This window comes from Epinephelus moara, chromosome 20, assembly GCF_006386435.1.
Source record: "Epinephelus moara isolate mb chromosome 20, YSFRI_EMoa_1.0, whole genome shotgun sequence".
NCBI classification, from domain to species: Eukaryota; Metazoa; Chordata; class Actinopteri; order Perciformes; family Serranidae; genus Epinephelus; species Epinephelus moara.
The window spans coordinates 39,589,423-39,610,948 of record NC_065525.1 but is presented as its reverse complement, the minus strand read 5'-3'; the positions used below and the strand labels follow the sequence as shown (position 1 = coordinate 39,610,948).

The following is a 21,526-nucleotide window of genomic DNA, read 5'->3' as shown; positions in this document are numbered from 1 at the left end:
CCTCAGTCGCTCTTCCTGAGGTTTCTTTCTTCTTTTTGTTTTTCCCTGTTAAACGTTCTTTTGGGGAGTTTTCTGTCATCTAAATTGAGGGTCTATGGACAGAGGGTGTCACATGCTGCACAGGTGGTAACAACCCTTGAGGCAAATTTGTGATATTCGGCTATATAAATAAAATTGACTTGACTTGACTCACTAATGTTTATTGATGTCAAAAACTGATTTTTATGCAGCTGACTTCCTGAAAAGTTTGATTAAGTAAAAATGAGTGTGTCTGTACAGCCTCTGAGAGCCATCAATTTGGACTCCTGAATCTTGTTAATCTCTTATTGGTCTAATTTATCTGTTCATTATGATTCTTAGCATGTGGCTGCAAGACAAAATGGAGTGTGTATTTTGTTTCCCCAAGACTAACACAAGGTTTTAGGCCATCGACACAGTTACATAATGTCGGTGAGAAATGCTGGAAAGACTTCAGAGTTTTTGGAAAAGTTCTAGCAGTGGTTCTTGAAACTTCTAACAACATTCAAGAAATGATGCTTACTGTATGGGAAACACACAACAGTGACAAATACAAACACAATGCTCTTTGCTCTAAGGTTCAGGATGTTTCACTAAGATCATAGATAATATACTGATGTAACAGGACAACAGATAGGAACACAAGATAAAGGGTGTAGATTAAACTGATACTGAGGAGGTGCAACAGAACAGAGGAACAGTTTTTGGGGAGTCATAAACACTTACTTTGACATGTTTGAACTCAAACAGCAGAGTCAAGAAGAAAACTCACCAGCTGCAGCCAGATGTTGGTGGTCAGCACCTGATTCTTCTCATCCTAAAAGCAGAAAAACAACAAAACAATCAGTGTTTGTTCTGTTTGCTGATGAACTAAAGACCCTCTGATTCACCACAGTCATGGCTCTGTCCTCTCTCCTCTCGTTCTTTCATTCTTTCAAATTAATCTTAAAGACAGCAGCGCGCCAGCAGAGGCGAGGATGAATATGAATAACGTCAGTTTGATGAATGTCCGCCCTGTTAATTCATGCTCAGGTAGCCGAGCGTACTGAAAGAATTAAAAGATGAGGCTTTGTAAGCAAGCGGCCACCCTGCAGGAGGAGGAAGATTCCCCCAAGGTGAGACATTAAAGGTTATAATGATTTAATAGATACCTGCCCTTCACTTAGTTCAACACTGAATGTATCTACTCAGCGTGTGTCTAGAGTCTGATAGATCTTCTTCCTGTTGTTAAAACACCTCAGTGCGCCACACTGTTGTTCCTTCATTAGTATGAACACACACACTGTAGTTTATTTTGACTAAATCCCACTTACACCATAAGTACTCATCAGAGCACCAAATGTGGATTAATCCGTCACTAGAAATAGACCCAACAAAAATACCCTTTCCCATTGAAAGCTACAGTGAGCAGCTGTTTAAGAAATCAATGATGGAAATTTATATATGCTTTTAAAGATTTGTGACTTCAGTAGGAATGAATGGGCTTGGAGCTGAGAGACACAGACGGGGCGTCTTGAGAGACAGATGAACATGTTGCTGGTTTCAGTCCAAGTTTTTCTTGTATCTTTCCCCCGACTTCTGCTTTTCAGTCAACTTTTATGGAATTGCTTGGACTCTTATCTTTGTCTCTTATGGTGTAAAAGTTTTACTGACTCACCAAAAGTTGGACTTTTCACATACAAGTGTGTATTTTTACAACAATCGAGAGAAGCCATTTGGCTACAGGTGAACTCCATTTAACTGTTGACGTCTAAAACCTGTGATGATTTGGGTGTGATCTATGAATACCAAGCATTTTGTATTTCATATGAAGAAGACGAAAGGATATACTGAATATAGGATATACAGGATATCCATGCTTGGTCCATGCTGGGACTTTGACACTAAAGGATCTTTTTTCTTTAATCAGTTTCTAAAAACACATTAAATATAATTTGATAAAATACTGTTAAACAATAAAACATGGAGGGTCCTATCAAAGCGATCCATAGCAGACAGTCTTGAGTGCATTTAGGTCGTGTCCACCTCCACTTCACTAGTTAAACAACACATAATCTGAGTGCAAAGAAAGGCACAAGGAGCAAAGGGGTTTTATGTAGTCCCTTATATAGTCATAGGTGTGTTGTGGGCGTCACATGAAGTCAACCAATCAGAGTGCAATCCCTCATTCTCTTTGAAAGCCAGGTGTGTCTGCACTTGGTGTGCTGCTATTTACATGGTGAATTTGTCAAATTGGAGAAGCGAGTGGTTTCCTGCTGAAAGTTATGCTGTAAGAGAAGCAATGTCTGCAGCAAATATTGTGGGACACATAAGCAGCAAAACCAAAAACTGTAGTTAGAAACTCGACAGAGGAAAAAGAACTAAACTTTAAGCCTCTGAAATAATCAATGAAGGTACGCTGCTCCTCATGCTAAACACTCACAGTGTCTGTCTTAATGGGGAGTCAGACAGCAGCTCTGCAGCTCTGCTCTGATCTCTGCTACGTTCACATCTTACAGAATGTCACTATTATTTTCGTCATTAATGATGTATTGTTTCACCCACCTGCAACCCATCCACACGTCCCTGTGTGTGTAACAAGCAGAGTGTACATGTGCTGTGACCCTGCCCTTGTACGTGCATCTTACAATCTGAATAATGCGTCCTTTAAATATAGCAGGAAAATACTGCACCATTCTGACTTAAGACCAGATTTTAGTTGGTCAATGGAGAGATTGCTTTCCACTGCCTCAAAATAGCAATACGCCAGCAATGCACCTGACCACACCTCATTTTAAGATCGACATGCCCATGGGCACACAGAGTGGTGCAAGTACATTTGTTACATACACAACGTGAGCATTGTGTCATCCAGAAAAACGGACTCAGTGTGCAAAGGCCTTAAGTTGTATTAAACCACAGAGACTCTTTAAATATGTACTTATGATGGGATAAAAATTAGATACATGGAATACTACTTATTATTTCACTGTAACTTTACAACAATAAAGAATAAAAATGGAAACTTGTACAGTTCAAAAAGTCAATACTCAGTTCTTCACGTGTAAATTGTTGAACCGTGTCATCCTAAATGTATAAAATAAACTTTATTTATCCAGAGGAAAACTGCTTTGCCGCACTTGCAATAAAAAGTGGGCTGAGAGCAAATATAACGAGTGCAAATATAAGACGTCTGAGATAAGCTGCTCGTCCCTATACATATATATTTTGATAGATGATGTTTGTGTATTTTTCTCACCGTACCATGATGTTGACTAGTTATAATGTGTTGATGTAAGAAGCCCTCACACTATAATGTGAAGTATTTTCCTGAATAAAGAACAGAAATGATGCAATAAATCATGTTTACAGCAGAGGTGTTGACCGTATACATGAATGCTTTATCAAAGTCACAGAGGCAGCAGCAGCCTGAATGTGTTTGTAAAGCTTATTGTCCTCGGCTGCAGAGAGGGAGGACACCAGAGTTCAGCTCTTTTCAACCTGAACATTAACCTGGGAGACACAGAGCAGACCGGCCGGCCAGGAAGAAAACCAACTCGACTGGATATAAAACTCAGGAGCAACGAGGCAAAACAGCAGCAGCTGTGAAAGGAGATGATAGGAGCCGATAGCTGCCACCACCCACAGCTCACAGCTCACAGCCCACAGAGCCCTGACAGGCTTCTGTTAGCAGAGCTGAAGGCTCCTGACAGACTGAGCAGGATGATCTGGGAGTTTAAAGTCACAATGAAAAGAAAAATCACTTTTTATGAGATTATGAGCTAATGTGGCGTGTGCTGACGTGCAGCTGCTGCTTCACAGTAAATGCCACAAACCCTCTGTTAATAAAACCTCTGTTACTTTACCTCCCTGTTGGCCTCGTCCTTTATCATTGGGTACTGTAGCTGGACATAAAGGTTTTTGCAAACTACGGGTGTGTTACATTTGTACGTTATTATGTAGCAGATTGTTGAAACCAATGGATTATTGTTAGCAAAAGGTGTATGTAAAAATACCCACTTATAGGGGCACAAATCTGTCTGGAAACACAGTGACGTTACAGTAAAAAAAAAAAAAAAAAGTAGTACGATACTGCAACATATCATATTTTTTGGGGGGGTTGGGGGGTGACTTGACCACTTTGTGTATTCCACCATCTTGCGGCTCCACCATTACTGCAGTGGGAGGTCACTGGTATCTGCTGGTGCCTGTTGACAGTGACAGCAGCAAATGTTAAAGATTTCCTAATTTATCTCAGCTGACTGATAACAAACTTTGGCAGAAAATGTAGAAAATATTGTTGTCTGCCAAACTGAGCATAGTGTTAGTTCAGGCAGGACACGATGTCAAGCTCAGCTCGCATCCCAGCTACATCTGATCTCAAACAGCCCGATCAACTGATGGATCAGCTGATGGAGTCAGCATTGATGTTGCTCTGTTCTGTTCCCGGGGGTCTTTGCTGCTACTCTCCCTGCCTTAGGCTTTTCATGTAGGTGCATGGAAGGGCAGGGAGGTGTGCTCTCCCTGCCTTAGGCGTTCCACGTAGGCACATGGAAGGGCAGGGAGGTTTACTCTCTCTTCCTTAGGCTTTCTGCGTAGGCCTAGGAAAAGCAGAGAGGCCCCAGAACAGAGCCATACCTCCAAATGTAATACTGCAAATGGAAATAAAGTCTTCTTTAACTAAAGTGACTAAACTCCTATTAAACATAGAGCTGCTGGTGTTTCGGTTCAACAAGTGGCCGTGTTAAATGGTGACTTTTAACTGATTACATCGGCAGTTGCTTGTAGTAACTTGTGTAAATACTTGGTGTTAATAATAAACAGATGTATTTAATTGGTTAACGTAACACTGAAAGCTTTTACAAGGACACCTACATGTTCTGATTGTGTTCTTAACAGTTTGTGATGTTTACTTTGTGGTCATTGCCCAGGAGAGTAACTAACATTACATTTCACCATAATGCCACAGTTAGCTGATTGAGGCAATTCACTCACCCTGGCCTAGACAGTAACATTAGCCCACCGATGTTGGCTACATTACCATTATCTGTTAGCTAGGCAGTGTTAGCTTAGCTGCCGTTGGAGCAGCTGTGAACTGCGCAGGTTCTTCCCCATGTTGTCACAGTAACTTTACATAGAAAGCAATGGGACAAAATAGTGCCTTTTTAGGACAGCTTGCATTCAAACCGTGGGGGAGGGAGACGCCACAGCATTAATGGCGACTTGTTTACTTCCAATACTTCTCCAGATTTGTCACGAAGTGTCACATCATTGTAGTGAAGTGAAAAGTACAATATTGCCCTCTTAGATGGAGTGGAGTAGAAGTATGAAGCAATAAAGACTGAAAATACCTCAAACTTGTACTTAAGGACAGTACGTGAGTAAATTTACGTAGTTACATCCCATCACTCGTTCCAAATACTCATATTTCAACAGTTTGTTTCAGATTCATATTTTAGCCCAAATATTGTAATAAACAGCTTCTATGTGCCACTGGTTATCATTTTTTATGATTTCTGCTTGCATTTGCTTACGTCGGTTGCGAATGACGAAAGAAAACAGCTGTGAGAGTGAGAGAATGAGAATGTTCTGAACAACTAGTTTGTGCAATGTGTCATCAAACCACACATAAAGGAAAGAGTGTCTATAACTAAGCCTGTCGTCATAGAGAGAGGCAATATGTGATGAACTGCACAAATAGTGATACTTAAGCACACTTTGAGACAGTTTTACCTCGAGGGCGTTCATGATGTAGCTGTGAGATGAACAAAAACAAAAAATAGAGCTACAGAGAAAAGTTTAAACCCCACTTACTTCACTTTTCACTCGGCTTCATTAGTGTAGAGGCTGTAGTTACAGTAAAACGTCCCTGCTGTTGTGTAATGTTGTGTTTTTTACCTGCTGTGCTGGGTCGTCCCTGCTGCATGCTTAGTCTCCATGCTTTAATATGTGGAACTAATTTTAGTAAAGGCTTTCCACAGCACTCATGAAGACTCAGCCCCCTTTAGCTGCTGGACTGATGCAGACTTACATAAGACAAGCTGCTCTTAAATAACCTGTAGAAGAGGAAGATGAGTCTGTATCTAAAGATCCACCTGAGATCAGCACATGAAACACTGAGAACAATGTGATGTCTCACAGGAGACGACAGAGAAAATTTGCAGGAGTGAAAAAGCTGCTTCTGCTGAATCTGAATCTGTGTCATTATCTGATTTTTAATAAGTAATGAATTACAAGGCTGGGTGATGAATGAGGATTCGAACGCTGTTGTGAATGATGAAAATGGATGAAAACCAGAAAGATGAAGTCGAGTCAGTCTTTTTAAAATTGATCCAAATTGATGCGACTGTGTCTGTGTGATGAAGAAGAAGAGTCGGTGATATAAAGTGATGAGACCCGAAAACGATGAGAGAAAAGAGAGAGTATGGAATAACGTCTCACATCGTTGGAATAAGAAACAAATGACAGTCTGAATGGATGATCATAAATACTGAAGACGAAATGTATATCTGACTCAAGAGGCTGATTAAAGTAAAAAATGATGAAATTAAGTCATGAGAAGATCTGATGATTAAGTAAGGAAATGAGAGGTGGAACAAAGTAATGATGCTCAGAGTGAATGATGGAAATCTAAATCATTAATAAAGAAGATTTTTTAAATTCATCTCATGTCATTATATGAAAATATTGGTGAAGCTGGAAGATATTCTCTAAATCTGATGAAAATTACAGCTCATATTACAGAACAGGTGCAAAATATCATTAATTATCTAACATAGTCATGTATTTACCGAGACTAATGACCTAATGAGGCCAGATGGATCGACATGACAGGTGTCAGGTCTCAAAGAGTTTATTGCTGCTGACGAAGAAGATCAGATACAAATAAGAAATAATGTGAAAGGCCTAAAAAAGAGGACCAGAGGGTGTGCTGCAACTATAGGAGTATCACACTGGGCACATCTGCCCAGATGGTCAGTCTGTTGCTCTGATTGGTTGTAGGTCTAACCAACTGCTTCCAGATTTTGATCTCTCAGACTTACTCACATTTGTGATTCTCCCTGGAGAATGTGGAATCTGGAAAGTAACTTATGTTGTCAGACAAACGTAGTGTGGGAGAAAGTGCGATATTTCCCTCTTAGATGTGGTGGAGAAGTATAAAGTAAATACTCAATTAAAATACAAGTAGCTCAAAAAAGTACTTGAGCAAATGTTCTTTGTGTGTACACTCAGATAAACGTTTTGAAAGTAGAAGAAGAATGAAATCAAGGAATAATGGGAACAGTAGCCCCTTTTACACTGCCAGATTTTCAGCGAATGTTGGGCCGTTTTGCCGGCAAGCTGTGAGCGTGGCGAGTTGATCAAAGGTGCCCAATTTTCCGCCGCATAGGGGTAGACATATTGGCGGAACCCTTTTGGTTTAAGAAGAACGAGGCGCCCTTCTGCAATGGGAGGGGCTGTTGATGACTTGTGGGAGGAGCTGTTGATGATGCCACACGTGCGAGCCACTGGCGGTGGATAAACAGGAAACAGGGGGGGAAATCCTCTAACGTAGTTACACAGCGTTTGGTAGTTTCTGTATCATCCCAGGACACATTGAGACCATGAATATTGGGCAACAGGTCAGGCAACACAGACATTCTTCCTCTGTGGGCATGGAGTCACAGCAACCACAGGAGCACCACCAGTCCTCAGAGATTTGCGTTCGTGCAGCCGCTGCTTCACCCTCGTCTGCTCGTTGGCCCTCTCTCTCTGTCCTTGTCTGCTCTTCAATTTGTAGGAGCTCCTCGTCCGTATACTTGGGCTCAAATAAGTACAGGCGGCCATCGTAATAAAAGTGCTCATCCTCATTCTCGAAATCAGGTAAATATGCAGCCATGGTACGGATGCAGTAAAACTCTCAACTGTACTCCGGGACAACCAGCACCACTCTGAGCGGCGCTCAGCATGGCTCCTCTGTTTTCTTCTGGCAACAAGCAAAGCTCTCGCGAGATGACGTCACACACAGCTGGGAGGAGGTGAAGGGTAAGGGAAACGCTTAGTATGCTATCTGCAGAGATAGCACTGCCAATCTGAACTGGTCAGTGGTGAAAAAAGCAATACCGAATACCGAAGTTATCCTTTAACCGTCAGATGACGGGGATGGTGAAGGACGGGCCGACTTACGAGAGAATCGCCGAAGGACTGACCAGCCGCGGCTTCCCTCCCACGTCACTGTTTACGTCACACGCTGAGCTACACATTTTGTTACTTGCTCACGCCCCCCATTGCCCCAAAGAAGGCACATTCTGTATGAACAAAAGTAGGCTGGGGCATTTTGCTGCACTCCCCGATTTCGTTTTTATACTGCCAATGCTGAACGACGATTGATTGGGCTTTCCTGCAGATTTGCATAATTCCTATGGAGGCTCACGTGACAGAGGTCAGATTGAAAGTTGAGTCGACCAAACTAAAGTCCGTAAAAGTTGAACGCTCAGCAGCCGGCCAGGTTCAGGCTGAGTCACTGCTATTGATCACGAACTCTATTGAGCCCCCGCAAAATATATTATGTTTATTTTGTTCTATGAAACACTGAGAGTCTTTAATTACCCCTCTGACTGATTACTGTAATTATGTTGTTTATTGTTGTTCAGACTGATGCTGTCTTTTGTCCTAGACTCGTCTCTGTGCTCTTTCTTTTGAAGCTCACACTATAAGAACAGTTTGGGGAATTTAAAGTCCAAAGTGATGATGAAATCTATGAAGTGAGCAGACTGATATCTGAGGGAGAACCTGGATGACGAGAGGTTTCCCTCCAGCAGAGGAACTGTCAGAAACACCGAGCAGAGAGTCTCATGTTTTTAGCTCTTCATCCTTCATGCACGTCCTCATTTATTCACTCACCAACTTTTACACCTCAGACACAAATGTAAAAACTTTGAGATACTTTACTCAGAACTATTTACACCCGACCTTTTAACAACTTGACCGAACCTTCAGTGTCACCTGTCAGTGTGTGTGAGTGTTTATATGTGAGGCTACAGACAAACCTCAGCTGAAACTCATAAAGTATTAAAGGTTTGATATCCAACTGTGGCGGCACAGAGCTGTTGTTTCACACAGAATTCCTCTCTGGGACCACCTGCTGGGTCAAACTGTGTGTGTGTGCGTGCATGTGTGTGTGTGTGTGTGTGTTGTCACATGCTGTGGAAGTCAAGCCGCCCCACTTTCCTGCAGTGAGAAAGTGCCATAGTGAGGCTTGAGTGCATTTGTATTTCTGTGCATGTGTGTGTCTGTTTGTGTGTTTGTTTGTTTGTGTGCACATGTGAGTGTGTTTCAGTTACACACACACACACACACACACACACACACACACACACACACACACGCAGCATAAACAGTGTGTTGTCAGTCTGCAGCTCTTTTTTGAAACCTAAACAATAAACTTACAGAGAGTGAAAAGTGTTGCAGACCTCTGACATATCTAATGATGGCCTTATACTGTGTGTGTGTGTGTGTGTAGGTGTGTGTGTGTGTGTGTGTGTGGTCGCGTGCTGTGATAGCAAAGATGAAAGCTGTCAGTACCTGGCAGGAGGCAGACTGAGTGTTTGCTAAAGTGGGTGGAAGATGTGCATGAGTTACAGATGAATGAGTGTGTGTTCATTTAGTACATCCTTCATCACTATGTGTGTGTGTGTGTGTGTGTGTGTGTGTGTATTACACCATCTGACTTCACAGTGTGAGAGTTAATCACTGAAGTCAGTAATGAGTATCAATCCTGCGGCGGCTGATTAGAGTAACGATCTGCTCTGAATCTGAGCCGTTTGTTGTTTTTCCCTATGAAAACTACAATACATGGCCAAAAGTATGTGGACACGCTATTATAACTTCAGCACCAAACTCTGGTTCTCCCCCTAAAACCTAGTTCAGGGTTTTATTCGCGGTAGTGTCTGGTTTTGTTTGGCCAATTAGCTCCAGCATGCACGATGACAGCCACCAGCTGGGAGGCTCTTTAATAAATCATTCACCTAATCAAATCGAGGGTCTATTTAACTCTTACTACATTCATAGTGTGTGTGTGTGTGTGTGTGTGTGTGTGTGTGTGTGTGTGTGTGTGTGTGTGTGTGTGTGTGTGTGTGTTCTCACCACGTCCATGATCTGCAGCAGGCTGAAGCTGAAGTGGACGGTGAGGCTGTGAGAGTCATTGCTGACCGGTCGCTCTAACGGGTTGTAGTTCCTCATCAGCTCCTTGTAGAGACGCCGCTGGTACACACCCTGCAGGGAGCCTGCACACACACACACACATATATACACACATCAGCACACACACAGCTGCTTCAATAACTGTGTAAATCAGAATACGAATACGACAAATGAGTCCTCTCAGCCATAACTGGCTGCATATTTGTTGGAACTTCCATCGTGACGGTTTGTGCTCAGTGAGAAAACACTGATGTTTGTAACTTCAGTGATGCAGAGGCTGAGTCCTCTTTGATTGTTGCGCTCTCTGAGAGTCTCCCTGGATGAAAGCCATAAATGTAAATTGGTGCTGAGGGAGAGCTGGTCGACTTGTTTCATCCTGTAACTGCCTTCCGTCTGTAGATACCGGCGGGAACAGACGCAGAAATGGACATTTAGATGAGGAAATCTGTGTAAACTTTTTGTGCAGAGTGATAAAGATCCGAGCCTCTGTGTGAAAGCAGAAGACATCAAATGTTTTTCATGTAAAAATAAATGAAAGGAATAAACTCTACATGATCAGCTGGTGTGTTGGTGGTTGAATCTTTTGATCACAATGATGTTTGGACGCTCTGGGACATATAAATGATTTCCTGTGTGTGTGTGTGTGGCCGGTGCTTGAAAGCAGGAGGAAAGAGAGGAGTAAATGTGTGTTTAGACTGTGACCGCAGTGAGTTTATTGCTTGTCACACTGACGGGACGGTCTAATAAAATCTTGGTCACAATCTGTGTCATACTTTTCTATATCAATATGAGGCTGTCAGACTGTGCCATGAATGTGTGGTCAATAATAAAGTCAGTCCCTCCAGGGTTTGTGGCTTGTTTCTGTGATACTTGCAGGCCTAAATGCCTGATTTCATGGCATGTTGCGATGTTTATAAGTGAAAGTGAAAACTGCAAACATAGCTGTGATGCTGTCTTGGATTCGGACCTCATTATTATTAGTGTTTCCCACAGAATTACAATTTATATGTGACGGTAGAGGGGTTAGGGGTGGGAAGCTGCACTGAAGAACCGTCTCTATGAGTCGCTTTCCTTCTGTTGTCTCTGCCTGGTTAGCACGAGCTTACATGGCACAATATGATCTCATCACTACTCAACATATTTCGCTGCTTGGGCAGAGGCTCTGCAGCAGCGTTTAACATCTGACACCAACCTATGTATCTCACGCCAACACCAAAATGGCTCAACTCAAACCTGTTAATAACTAGGCTGACCAAAAGTTCTCTTTTGCCCGGACATGTCCACTTTTCATGTCCTGTCCGGGGCGTCCGGGGGGTGTTTATAAATTGATGATAATGTCCGGTTTTCCGGAAGCAGCAGACACCGGCGGCGCAGCATTATTCTAAGCTTCCAAGATGCTGAATCGCAAGTGCAGCTTCACAGATGAACTGCAGAAAAAATTCCCAACTTACCGTCCCAACCCGGTCGGGATATATGGGAGGCTGAGTGCACCGTGTGCAAAGCTGGCACATATGATTCTGTGTCTAATAAAGGTGCCGGGGAGCTCAAAGTTGGATTTTCTAATACAGAAGAGGTATTATTAAGAACATTATTTCATATTATTTATTTATTTATTTATTTGTCCAGTAAGACTTGCAAAGATAGCTATAGCTATAAGTTGATTTTTCTAATACAGAAGGGACATTATTTCTATCATTATTTAATTCCAGAGATTTTACATTTATTTTACATTTATATTTATTTTTGTACAATTGAAACTTGTAAAAAGATTATTATTTTAGGCATAATAAAATCAAGTTGAGTAACCTCTGAGAAGCCTATCTAAATTTCTGTCTTTGAGAGATATTATTTTGTAATATAACTGAATTTTCTATCCATACATATAAACTTTAAATATATTAAAATTATAAGGCATCTTTGAGTAAACTGTGAGTATCATTTAAGTAGGCTATCTTGTGGCTGGGGCGAGTGTCCTCTTTTTAGGAAATCACAATATGGTCACCTGTCACTGTGTGTGGGACTCAGGCACAGAGTTCCTGTCCCGAATGAATCAATACGCTGCATGTAGCTCTACAGTGAAATTAGATTCTACCCACTTAAATAGTCAAATTTTCTTTAAAGCTGCAGCGCCAGGACAGAATTGCAAAGTCGCGCAGAATTCACGGGGACTGGCCAAAGCTGCATAAGTTTTTGTGGCCGCAACAATGCAACATCCTGGAGAGACTGTAAAGCATGTGAGAGCAGAGCATGTATTAAATTAAAGCAAGACCATGAACATGCATTTGGTTTGTATGTTAGTTTTTTCCCCTAAAATTTACTCACAAATGTTGCTTATGAATTGTTATGTCTTTCCACCTTGTATTCTGATTGGCTGGCTTGTGGTCGTGGGTCCTCACAGCAGTCCTGAATTTAGTCCTGAATTTAGTCCTGAATTTGGACACTGACGATACATGACAACCCCTCATTTTTCAAAGGCCGTCTCCTAGTTTTAGAGTCCTGCATTGTCAGTTCCTGTGGGTAACCCACAAAAAATATGTATATATATATATATATATATATATATATAAATTCATGGGTATGGGCACAGATAAAAAATGAACTACATGTGGGTGAGCAGCAGATGAGGAAAAAAAAAAAATAAATTTTCAGAATAAAACAAATGAAAAAGATGTGCAGTGTATGTGTAATATTTCAACATCCCAATCACTATTATCAAGCCACAATTCCTTTTATTTTGAAAGTCAATGACAAAAGTTGAACCTCTGACCCTGTCGTCACATTCGTCACCTACGTGGGGGACTCCAGCCATGAAACCTTGCAGCCCAAGGATGAGGTGGCAGCCTACATGGAGTTCAAGACACCCAAGGAGAATCCTTTTGGGGTTTTATGGTGGTGGAAGGAGCATGCTAAAATGTTTCCTAACCTGGCAGTGATTGAATGTTTTCACCATCCCGACATTAAGCGCAGCCAGTCAAAGAGACGTCTCTTCCGTTGGATTTGTAATTCAAGAACGCTTAATGTCAGTGACTGTAGCCTGTGTGTGTTTAATCACGGGTGTGGGTCGGGTCATGGGACTTCATTAAAGGGTGCAGCTTTGACTTAGACATTATGATGTGCAACATGTCGGTTCTGGTACTGAGCTTTACAGGTATGGGCTGGTAGGGGTTTTCAAAGATGGACCCATGCAGGACTCTGCTGGTTTCTTTCTGGGGTCACAATTGTCTCATGTTACTCCCAATTTATGACAAACTTTCACACCATTTTCATTTTCATCCTCTCAATCAGTCTCTGGCACTGTAGTGTGTATAAACGACTCTAAAAGTTACCAAATTTTGTTTCCTGGTGTGCTCGTGATGCAGAGGAGAGCTGCTCACACCTTGTCAGCCTCAGTAGGTGAGAGGCAGAGAGAGAAATTGAGAGTACTAAGAGAAAGAAATACCGAGCAAATTTCAGAAGTAAAAGAATTCCTGTTTCGTACGTTAAGTTTTAAAGTAAAGGAGCATGCATTTTGTGAAACTGTCTGTTTCTACATGTCCACGGTGTACCCTGCCCCTTGCCCAGTGTCAGCTGGGATGGTCTCCAGCCTCCCTACAACCCTAAACAGGGTAAGTGGTTACACATAATGAATGAATTAATACTTTGTTATTTTCATTCTTTGAAAGTCACCTGAACACAGGAAGCAAAGTTCTGAGCCTCAACTTTTCTGGGGCAGAAACCAAAGACCCCTACTTTCATTTCAAAATCCTCCATATTTTAGAGGTCTCAAGGTTGGCGAGTTCGACTCTGTCAGAGACTCCAAAGCTGCAAATGTGCTTCTTCTCTCACGATTGTCACCTTTCATCTCAGACAGCTCAAAGTCGCACAGTGTAAAGGAGCCTTAAGGGCTTTATGGGCGCCGGTTGCATCAGTCAGAGTAAAGATGAAAGCTCATCCAGATGATTGACAGCTGCTGGATGAGACCCTGACCAGCTGTGAGGGGAGGAGGGTGAGACACTGTCAGGCCCGTCCCTGCACTCAGGGTCACTGTCAACACATCAGACGTCCAGAGGACAAGAGTTCAAAGCAACAGAGACAGTTTCCCTTTCAGTGTCAGTTCGCTCCACCTGCTGATGCATTAACTCAGTTTAAAGGTGAATCCGTTGTTTTGTGTAAAACAGAAAAAAAGTTTTAGGCTTTAAAGGGGAAGTCGATTTAAGACATGAAGATCATTTTACTGGTCGTTAGTCCAGCTCAGCCTGCTTGGTGCCTTCTGTGGCTCTGCGGGAGAAAATAACTCTGATGATGTCATAATGACGGCACTGAGGTCATCGAAACTTGAACTTACAAATCTATAACAAAGAGCCTGAGTTATAAACTGAAGATGTTTAAAAGCTGTGGCTGTTTCAAAAGAAACTATTAAGCTGAATCATGGGAAATGTAGGAACAAGGAGTTTGGAGTTTGACCAAAAGTAGTGACTTAAAATCAGCATATCTCAGCCTCTGTTGCTTTGCTTCTTTCTTATCTTAAGCGCCTCAACTTTATGAAAGTTCAATATTAAATCACGGAAGTACATGTTTAAAAACTGTATAAATTATTTATGGGTTTACTGACATTTTTGCTTTTATAAAATAGTTTGCCAGTAGAGACAGTGAGGAAACTTGGAGGGAGAGCGAGGGACATGGCATAAAACAAATGTCCTAATGAGGAAACTAACCAGGAACATGGTACACGTGACTTTAACCAATAAGCATTCTAAAAGGGAAATGTTATTTAAAACATACGTTTATAAGTGTTGCTGATGTCTGTACATGTTATTTATTTAAAGGGACTAGAATGTTCCTTTATGATGTTTAATGACATGTTAATGTAAATACATTTTAAGATATTAAAGGTCCAGTGTGTCAGATTCAGGGGGATTTAGTGGCATCTAGTGGTGAGGACTGCAGATTGCAACCAGCTGAAACTTCTCAAGGTTAGAATTCCTTCAGCGCTCTTTGTTCAGGAGGTTTTTAGTGGAAGCTGCATTATCCTTAGAGGTCTCTTCCTCTCCAAAACAAACGGACCAGGTGATTAAAACTGTTTAAAACACAAAATAAAGCACTTACCATTTAAAAAAAAATCAGTGTTTCTCCGATGCTGCTCGTCACAGAGGGGCTTCTAACTACGGTGGCCAATGCTGAAACATGAATGTCCCTATCTGGAGCCAGGACTTGGTTTGTCCGTTCTGGGCTACTGTAGAAACAAGATGGTGCATCATGGTGATAATAATCCAGGACCTGCTCCCTATGTAGATATAAACAGCCCATTCCAAAGTAACGAAAACACAGCAATTCATATTATCAGGTGATTATACACTAAAGAAAACATACCTACATTGCATTTCTGCCCAGATAACTCCCTACATCCTATACACTGGACCTTTAAGTCTACACTGGTATTAGCTTTCAAAAACATAGCATATGCTTTGTGTATTGATAAAGCTTAATGGTTCAAAACTTGAGCAAAGTCAGTTCAGGTGGGTCGCCTTATGTCTTTAACTGACTCAGTGTCTGACTCTTTGCACTGTTTGCAGATCTGTCTGATCAGTCTACAGGAGACAAATGAAAGGAAACAAAGCAAGATTAATCCACATGAAGAGACGGAGCTGCTGAAGCAGACTTCTGTAGTTTAGACTGTGGTGTGTGACGTGTGTGTTTGAGTCTTAGCAGAGGACATAACGACTCAACTGACTTTAAGCTTTAATATTCCAACACATGACTATTAAAGTCTGAGATTTTCCTTTGGATTGTAAGAAAAAATTGAAACTCTAAAACATAGTTGTGTGGGCAGCACGGTGGTGCAGTGGTTAGCACTGTTGCCTCACAGCAAGAGGGTTGCTCGTTCGAACCTAGGGTGGGGAGCCCTTCTGTGTGGAGTTTGCATGTTCTCCCCGTGTCAGCGTGGGTTTCCTCCAGGTGCTCCAGCTTCCTCCCACAGTCCAAACACATGCAGGTTAATTGGTGACTCTAAATTGTCCGTAGGTGTGAATGTGAGTGTGAATGGTTGTCTGTCTCTATGTGTCAGCCCTGTGGTAGTCTGGTGACCTGTCCAGGGTGAACCCTGCCTCTCGCCCAATGTCAGCTGGTCGGCCCCCCGGCGACCCTCAAGATGGTAAGCGGTTACGGAAATGGATGAATGAATCAAAAGTAGTTGTACCATGCACTCCTTTTTCTACAAGCACATGTTGAACACTGGTTCTGTGCAAACGAGCTCCTCCACCAGTCACACAGTGACAAATCTATTTTACACTCTTTGAAGTTAACCGGTTGCTGACTGCTGACGTTACGGTGACTTTTTTTATTTCTTTCCTTTTCTATTCCTTTTCGGTGCAGGTCATGTAATGTCATATAAATAAACTTTTAATGTACAGAAGTGAATAAAAACAAACGAAAAGCTTTTTCCTCAGAAATTCAAACTTCAAAAAATAATCCAAGTCTTTCTATTTTGTGTCTTTGTGTAAAATCTGAACATCATAGTTCCAGTGATGAGATATGAAGGCATACAGAGAAGCATGTTATTGTGTTTTGGAGCAGGTTTGCTTGAGTGATCTCAGCCCATCCCTAACTCTCATCTCCTCATTCTGGATATTCTGGCCTCAGTCATGGAGAGACAGATGGCGGCAAGCAGTTAACCAACCGCCAGGTTACAGACAGTCTCTCCAGACACTAGAAACAGTCGGATCCAACAAACTACAGAACAAATTTAATAAGTTATCCACGATTAAAGGTACCTACTGTAGATGTGCGCACAATTTTTAATTTAAAGTGGACACACACAGTATGTTCACCTTTGGTTTTACATTATTATAAAGGCTTGCTTTAATCAATGGTATCTGTTGACTTCATGCAGATTTTTTCCTTGTTGTGCGGTGCGGAAATAACAAAGATTTTTCAGTTCACCTGCCTACACTGCACTGAGAACACACTGTAAGAGCCAAGAGCCACTGAAGAGCCAAAAAACAGGAAGGAGAAAACATTCATTCACATATGGAGTGTATTAGAGATGCAGGGTAACGGATTTTTTGCAGACATACGATATGCCGATATATAAGAATTTATTTGGCCGAAAACCGATATCGATACATCAATTTTTTTCCGCACCTAGAGCATACTCTTATCGTGATGGCCCACCAGCAGATGGACACATGAAATACAATACTGTTCAATGTATGGAATACTTAACTTAAAATAATAAAAAGCATGGTGGCTGATAGCCGATATTGGCTGCTACCCATGACGTACCAATATTATCATGCATTCCTAAAATGTATTCAAATTTGTCTTGTCTTTTTGTCTGATGTCTTTTTGTTGTTTTACCTTTGTGGTTTTGTTCTCCATGGTGACGGTACAGACTGTACTTTGCAGTATATTTTTATCCACCTGTTTCTATGAATATTTTCAATTTACATAAAAAGACTTAGAGGAAACACTGGACATTCAGCAAAATATTTAAACTTTTCTTTTTTACATTTGTCTGAGGTGTAAAAGTTTTGCTTCTGGATAAAAAGCAAATGGAAAAAGACAGTGAATAAATGATGATGTTCATGAATCATGAAGTGTGTGAAGCAATGACAAGACTGTGACCTTCATCACATTAATACATGACACACACAGAAATGTCAGATTTCCATCATGTTTCCTTCCACATGGTTTTCACTTTGACTGGAGTTCTCTGGAAACTGGACATTTAGCTCCATCAATTCTTTATATATATATATATATATTATATTAATATTTACACAACAGGTTTGGATGGAAACAAGCAAACATTCAGGTTTTATTTAGATTATTGTCTGGAAATGTGGCTCAAATTTTGTTAAAAGTTTGTTCTCATTTTTGAGGCCACAGTTTGTTTTTTTATTGTTGTGCTAGATAACATTATTATGTACAAATGTTCAATATTTTATCAGCCTCCTGCATATATTAGAGACACTCGGTGTCACAGCTTCAGAAATTCAGTTTCATCAAAATGTGGCTCTCATATTTACAACCTGCGACTTTTGGTCACAATATTTTAATAAACAATGTTTCATGAAGCATTTTTGACAATTTGATGATTAGCTGTAGTTTTTTTTTTGTCCTTTACATTAATTGATTTTGGTTTATGGTTTTAATTCCTTTGTAAAGAAAAAAGAAAAGCTGCCACATGAAGGAGAACTGCTCTTACTGTTTTAGATTATTTTGAAGTTTTTTTATGTTTACCTGCTGCTCACAGTCAGTGAATTAAACAACAGTGAAACAAAACTAAGTGAACAGCTGGACTGATCCATGACACATGTGTGTGTGTGTGTGTGTGTGTGTGTGTGTGTGTGTGTGTGTGTATTAAGCCTACCGTGAATGAGGCAGCAGAGCGTCAGGACATGCAGGGTGAAGATCCGAGCATCCATCCTCAGCAGCCGTGAGACACAGAGATGAGAAACTGAGCGGAGTTCGTCCTGAACTGGCAGAAAACACCGGAGAGAGGGAGAGAGAGGGAGGGAGGGAGGGAGGGAGGGAGGATCAATGGAGGTTTTGCTCTGAGTAGAAGGAGATGCTCCTCCCCCGAAAAAGCATCCGAAGGAGAAGACTCAGCAGCTGAAGACAGTGAGGTGGGGTGTGTGTGTGTGTGTGTGTGTGTGTGTGGACGTGTATTACTCATGTTGTGGGGACATAAATCTGTTTACACATTCACACTGTGGGGACTCTCCTTCCCTGTGGGGACAAAACATAAGTCCCCTTAATGTGAATCCTTAAATTAAAGGGGAAAGACCTGGGCTAAGGTCAGGTAAGTGTCAGACATGTAGTGGTTAATGTTCGGGTCTCCAGGAAAATGAGGGGGAGTAAATGAAGTGACCTCTGAAGTGGTGGAAACAGGACTGTGTGTGTATGTGTGTGTGTGTGTGTATGTCCTCCTCTAAAAAGTGGATGAGCTGGTGATTTATTTGATGTTTCTTCTGAGGGTTTTAAAGCTTAATACTGAGCGTGTTTGTATAAGCTGCCAACCAGCCAATATTTCAATGTGTCTCATTTATTTATATCAAACTAGAAATCAGTCAGAGCTTGCAGTGCATCTCTGTCAAGGCCGTTCAGTCCTCTGCATGTATTATCCTCATGATAGAACATTTAAAAAACAATTTAGGAGGTGTGTTCAGGTAGTGTTTGACTATGTTTACAAGCAGGAAATATTCATTTTTTTGTCCTTATTTCCAAAAAAGCCAATATACCTACGAAGATTTTTACATGACTAATTACAATGAATTTCACTAATATTGGGGTTTACATTGATTAATGTGCCCTGACATGTCATTTATCATGTCAAAATATTAGATAAAGACTTGTTGGGCCATGTGAACACAACCTCCTTCGTTCATTCCTTCAACCACCTTCATGAAAAGGTCGATGTTGTGATATTTGTTCATATCTAAAAACCTGCTGATACACAAGTCTTTCATAATGTTTATTAAAAGTACGTGGCTCTTCTTCTGACCACAAATATGGGCTTTTCTTTTGGGCATGTATCTCTGCACTAGACATGCAAACTGTTTGTTTCCGAACCTCAATCTGTCGACTCATCACAGTATTATTTTGCATTGCTGGGGTAAGTTGTGTTGAAAGATGGTGCTGCACTATTTAACCGTTTCCTTTGAAAACTGAGCAGTTTACATTGTAGTCTTTGGTGTATATTGTTTATTGTTTAAACTGTCATGTTAGGCAGCTGTTTTGTGTTGTTTTGACTGCTAACATAAGTCTTGTAGATGTTTTTAATTAAACTTTTTGGCACCATTTGTATTACTGCAAGCTGCACTGTGTCATGTGGTCAACGTGGCACTGCAATTTTTAACATCCACTTTCTGATGTAAAATGCTGTTTATTTGAATATTTAAGAGCAGAGGTGCAGAAATAGATGACCAGGAGGCAATGTATGTGTCACAGTCACATTTGTTATAGTAGCAACTGTGAACTTTAACTTTTAGCTGATACTGTTTGGTTGACCATGTACAAATTGCACTAAGCAAGCGAGATGGGGCCGAAGAAGATTTCTCCAACTGCGGAAAACAAAGTCAGGACATAAAAAGGTTGCAGGTATCTCATAACAATAAAAACTAACAGTAGACTGGACTTTTTTGTCATCTAATCTTGGACTGAGGACAGACTGGACGCTACAGTAACCCACTATCACCTCTCCAGGTATAATAATAATGATAATGGTAATAACAATAATAATAATAATAATAATAATAATAATGATAATAATAATACGTTCAAACCAACAGTGACCAGAGCTTCCAAAACGGCGCAAGTCATTAATTTTCAATGAGTCATTAATTTTCAATGAGAGCCTGGCGGCTTGGGCGACCTGGTCGTTAACTGAGCGTCTTGGGCGACCAAAGCGACCAGAGCGGTCCGGAGGGGAGTTAAAACTCATTTAACTTCAGGGTAATGAGCTCTGACGTGGTTCGGCGACAACCAATTGGAATGCTGACGTGCTTTGATGAAGTGGGTCCCAGAGAACAAGCCCACTCAGTCCTTTATAATTTTTTTTATTTTTATTTTTTTTTAATTGTATATACTTTATTAATCCCCGAGGGGAAATTCAATTTTTTCACTCTGTTGTCAATTACACACAGGTCCGAACACACACATGCACAAACAGGACCTATACATGCAGTAAGTGGAGAGATGTCAGAGTGGGGCTGCCCATGACAGGCGCTCAGAGCGGATGGGGGGTTTGGTGCCTTGCCCTCCAGCTACCAGTCCACGCTCCATATTTTTGGTCCAGACGGGGACTTGAACAGGCGACCCTCCAGTTACCAAACCAGGTCCCTATGGACTGAGCTACTGCTGCCCCATAATGTGTCGCTGTTCGGTTACAGAGACCAAAATGAAAACAATGAGGCTTGGGACCGCGTCACGGAGGTAGTTGGTTGGTCTGGTGAGTTTTAAAGTGTTGCGACATTGCATGCAAGTCTTACTTCCCAACTATGAGCTTTTTGACTGGACAAGAGCAAGCAGCAACTACACTGCTTTCAAGCCAGTAGTCTGCTTTGTGGCTCCTTTAAATTGACAAGCACGATCGAACGTTCAATGATTCACGTGATGAGCGTCTAGAGCAACCAAAGCTGCCACAAATATTTTTTAAAGTCGTGCTTCTTGGGCGTCCGCGAGAGACTTTGCCTCTTTGGAAGCTTCTGGTTTGAACGCACAGTCAGACTACAATTCTGGCCATATCTTACACATTGTACCTTTAATGTGGTCTGAGAGATTCTTGGTGACTCTCCAGTTTAACAGATGTTGAGATGTCTGTGATAAAACTAAAATTAGCTTTGTTGAAATTTAAACATTTTGTTTT

At 41.3% G+C, this 21,526-nt stretch overlaps 1 protein-coding gene across 1 annotated transcript in view; it reads right to left on the bottom strand.

Annotated features, from left to right (window-relative positions):
- LOC126408333 (neuronal acetylcholine receptor subunit alpha-7) overlaps positions 1–18,620 on the bottom strand; it is a 70,392-nt gene extending 51,772 nt beyond the window's left edge. Inside the window, exons 1-3 of the mRNA XM_050073834.1 lie at positions 18,530–18,620; positions 10,123–10,262; positions 791–835 (exon numbers count right to left, since the gene is read on the bottom strand). Of these exons, the coding sequence (XP_049929791.1) occupies positions 791–835; positions 10,123–10,262; positions 18,530–18,584 (240 nt within the window). The 5' untranslated portion in view covers positions 18,585–18,620. The remainder of the gene's footprint in view (positions 1–790; positions 836–10,122; positions 10,263–18,529) is intronic.
- Between the last annotated feature and the right edge of the window lie 2,906 nt (positions 18,621–21,526).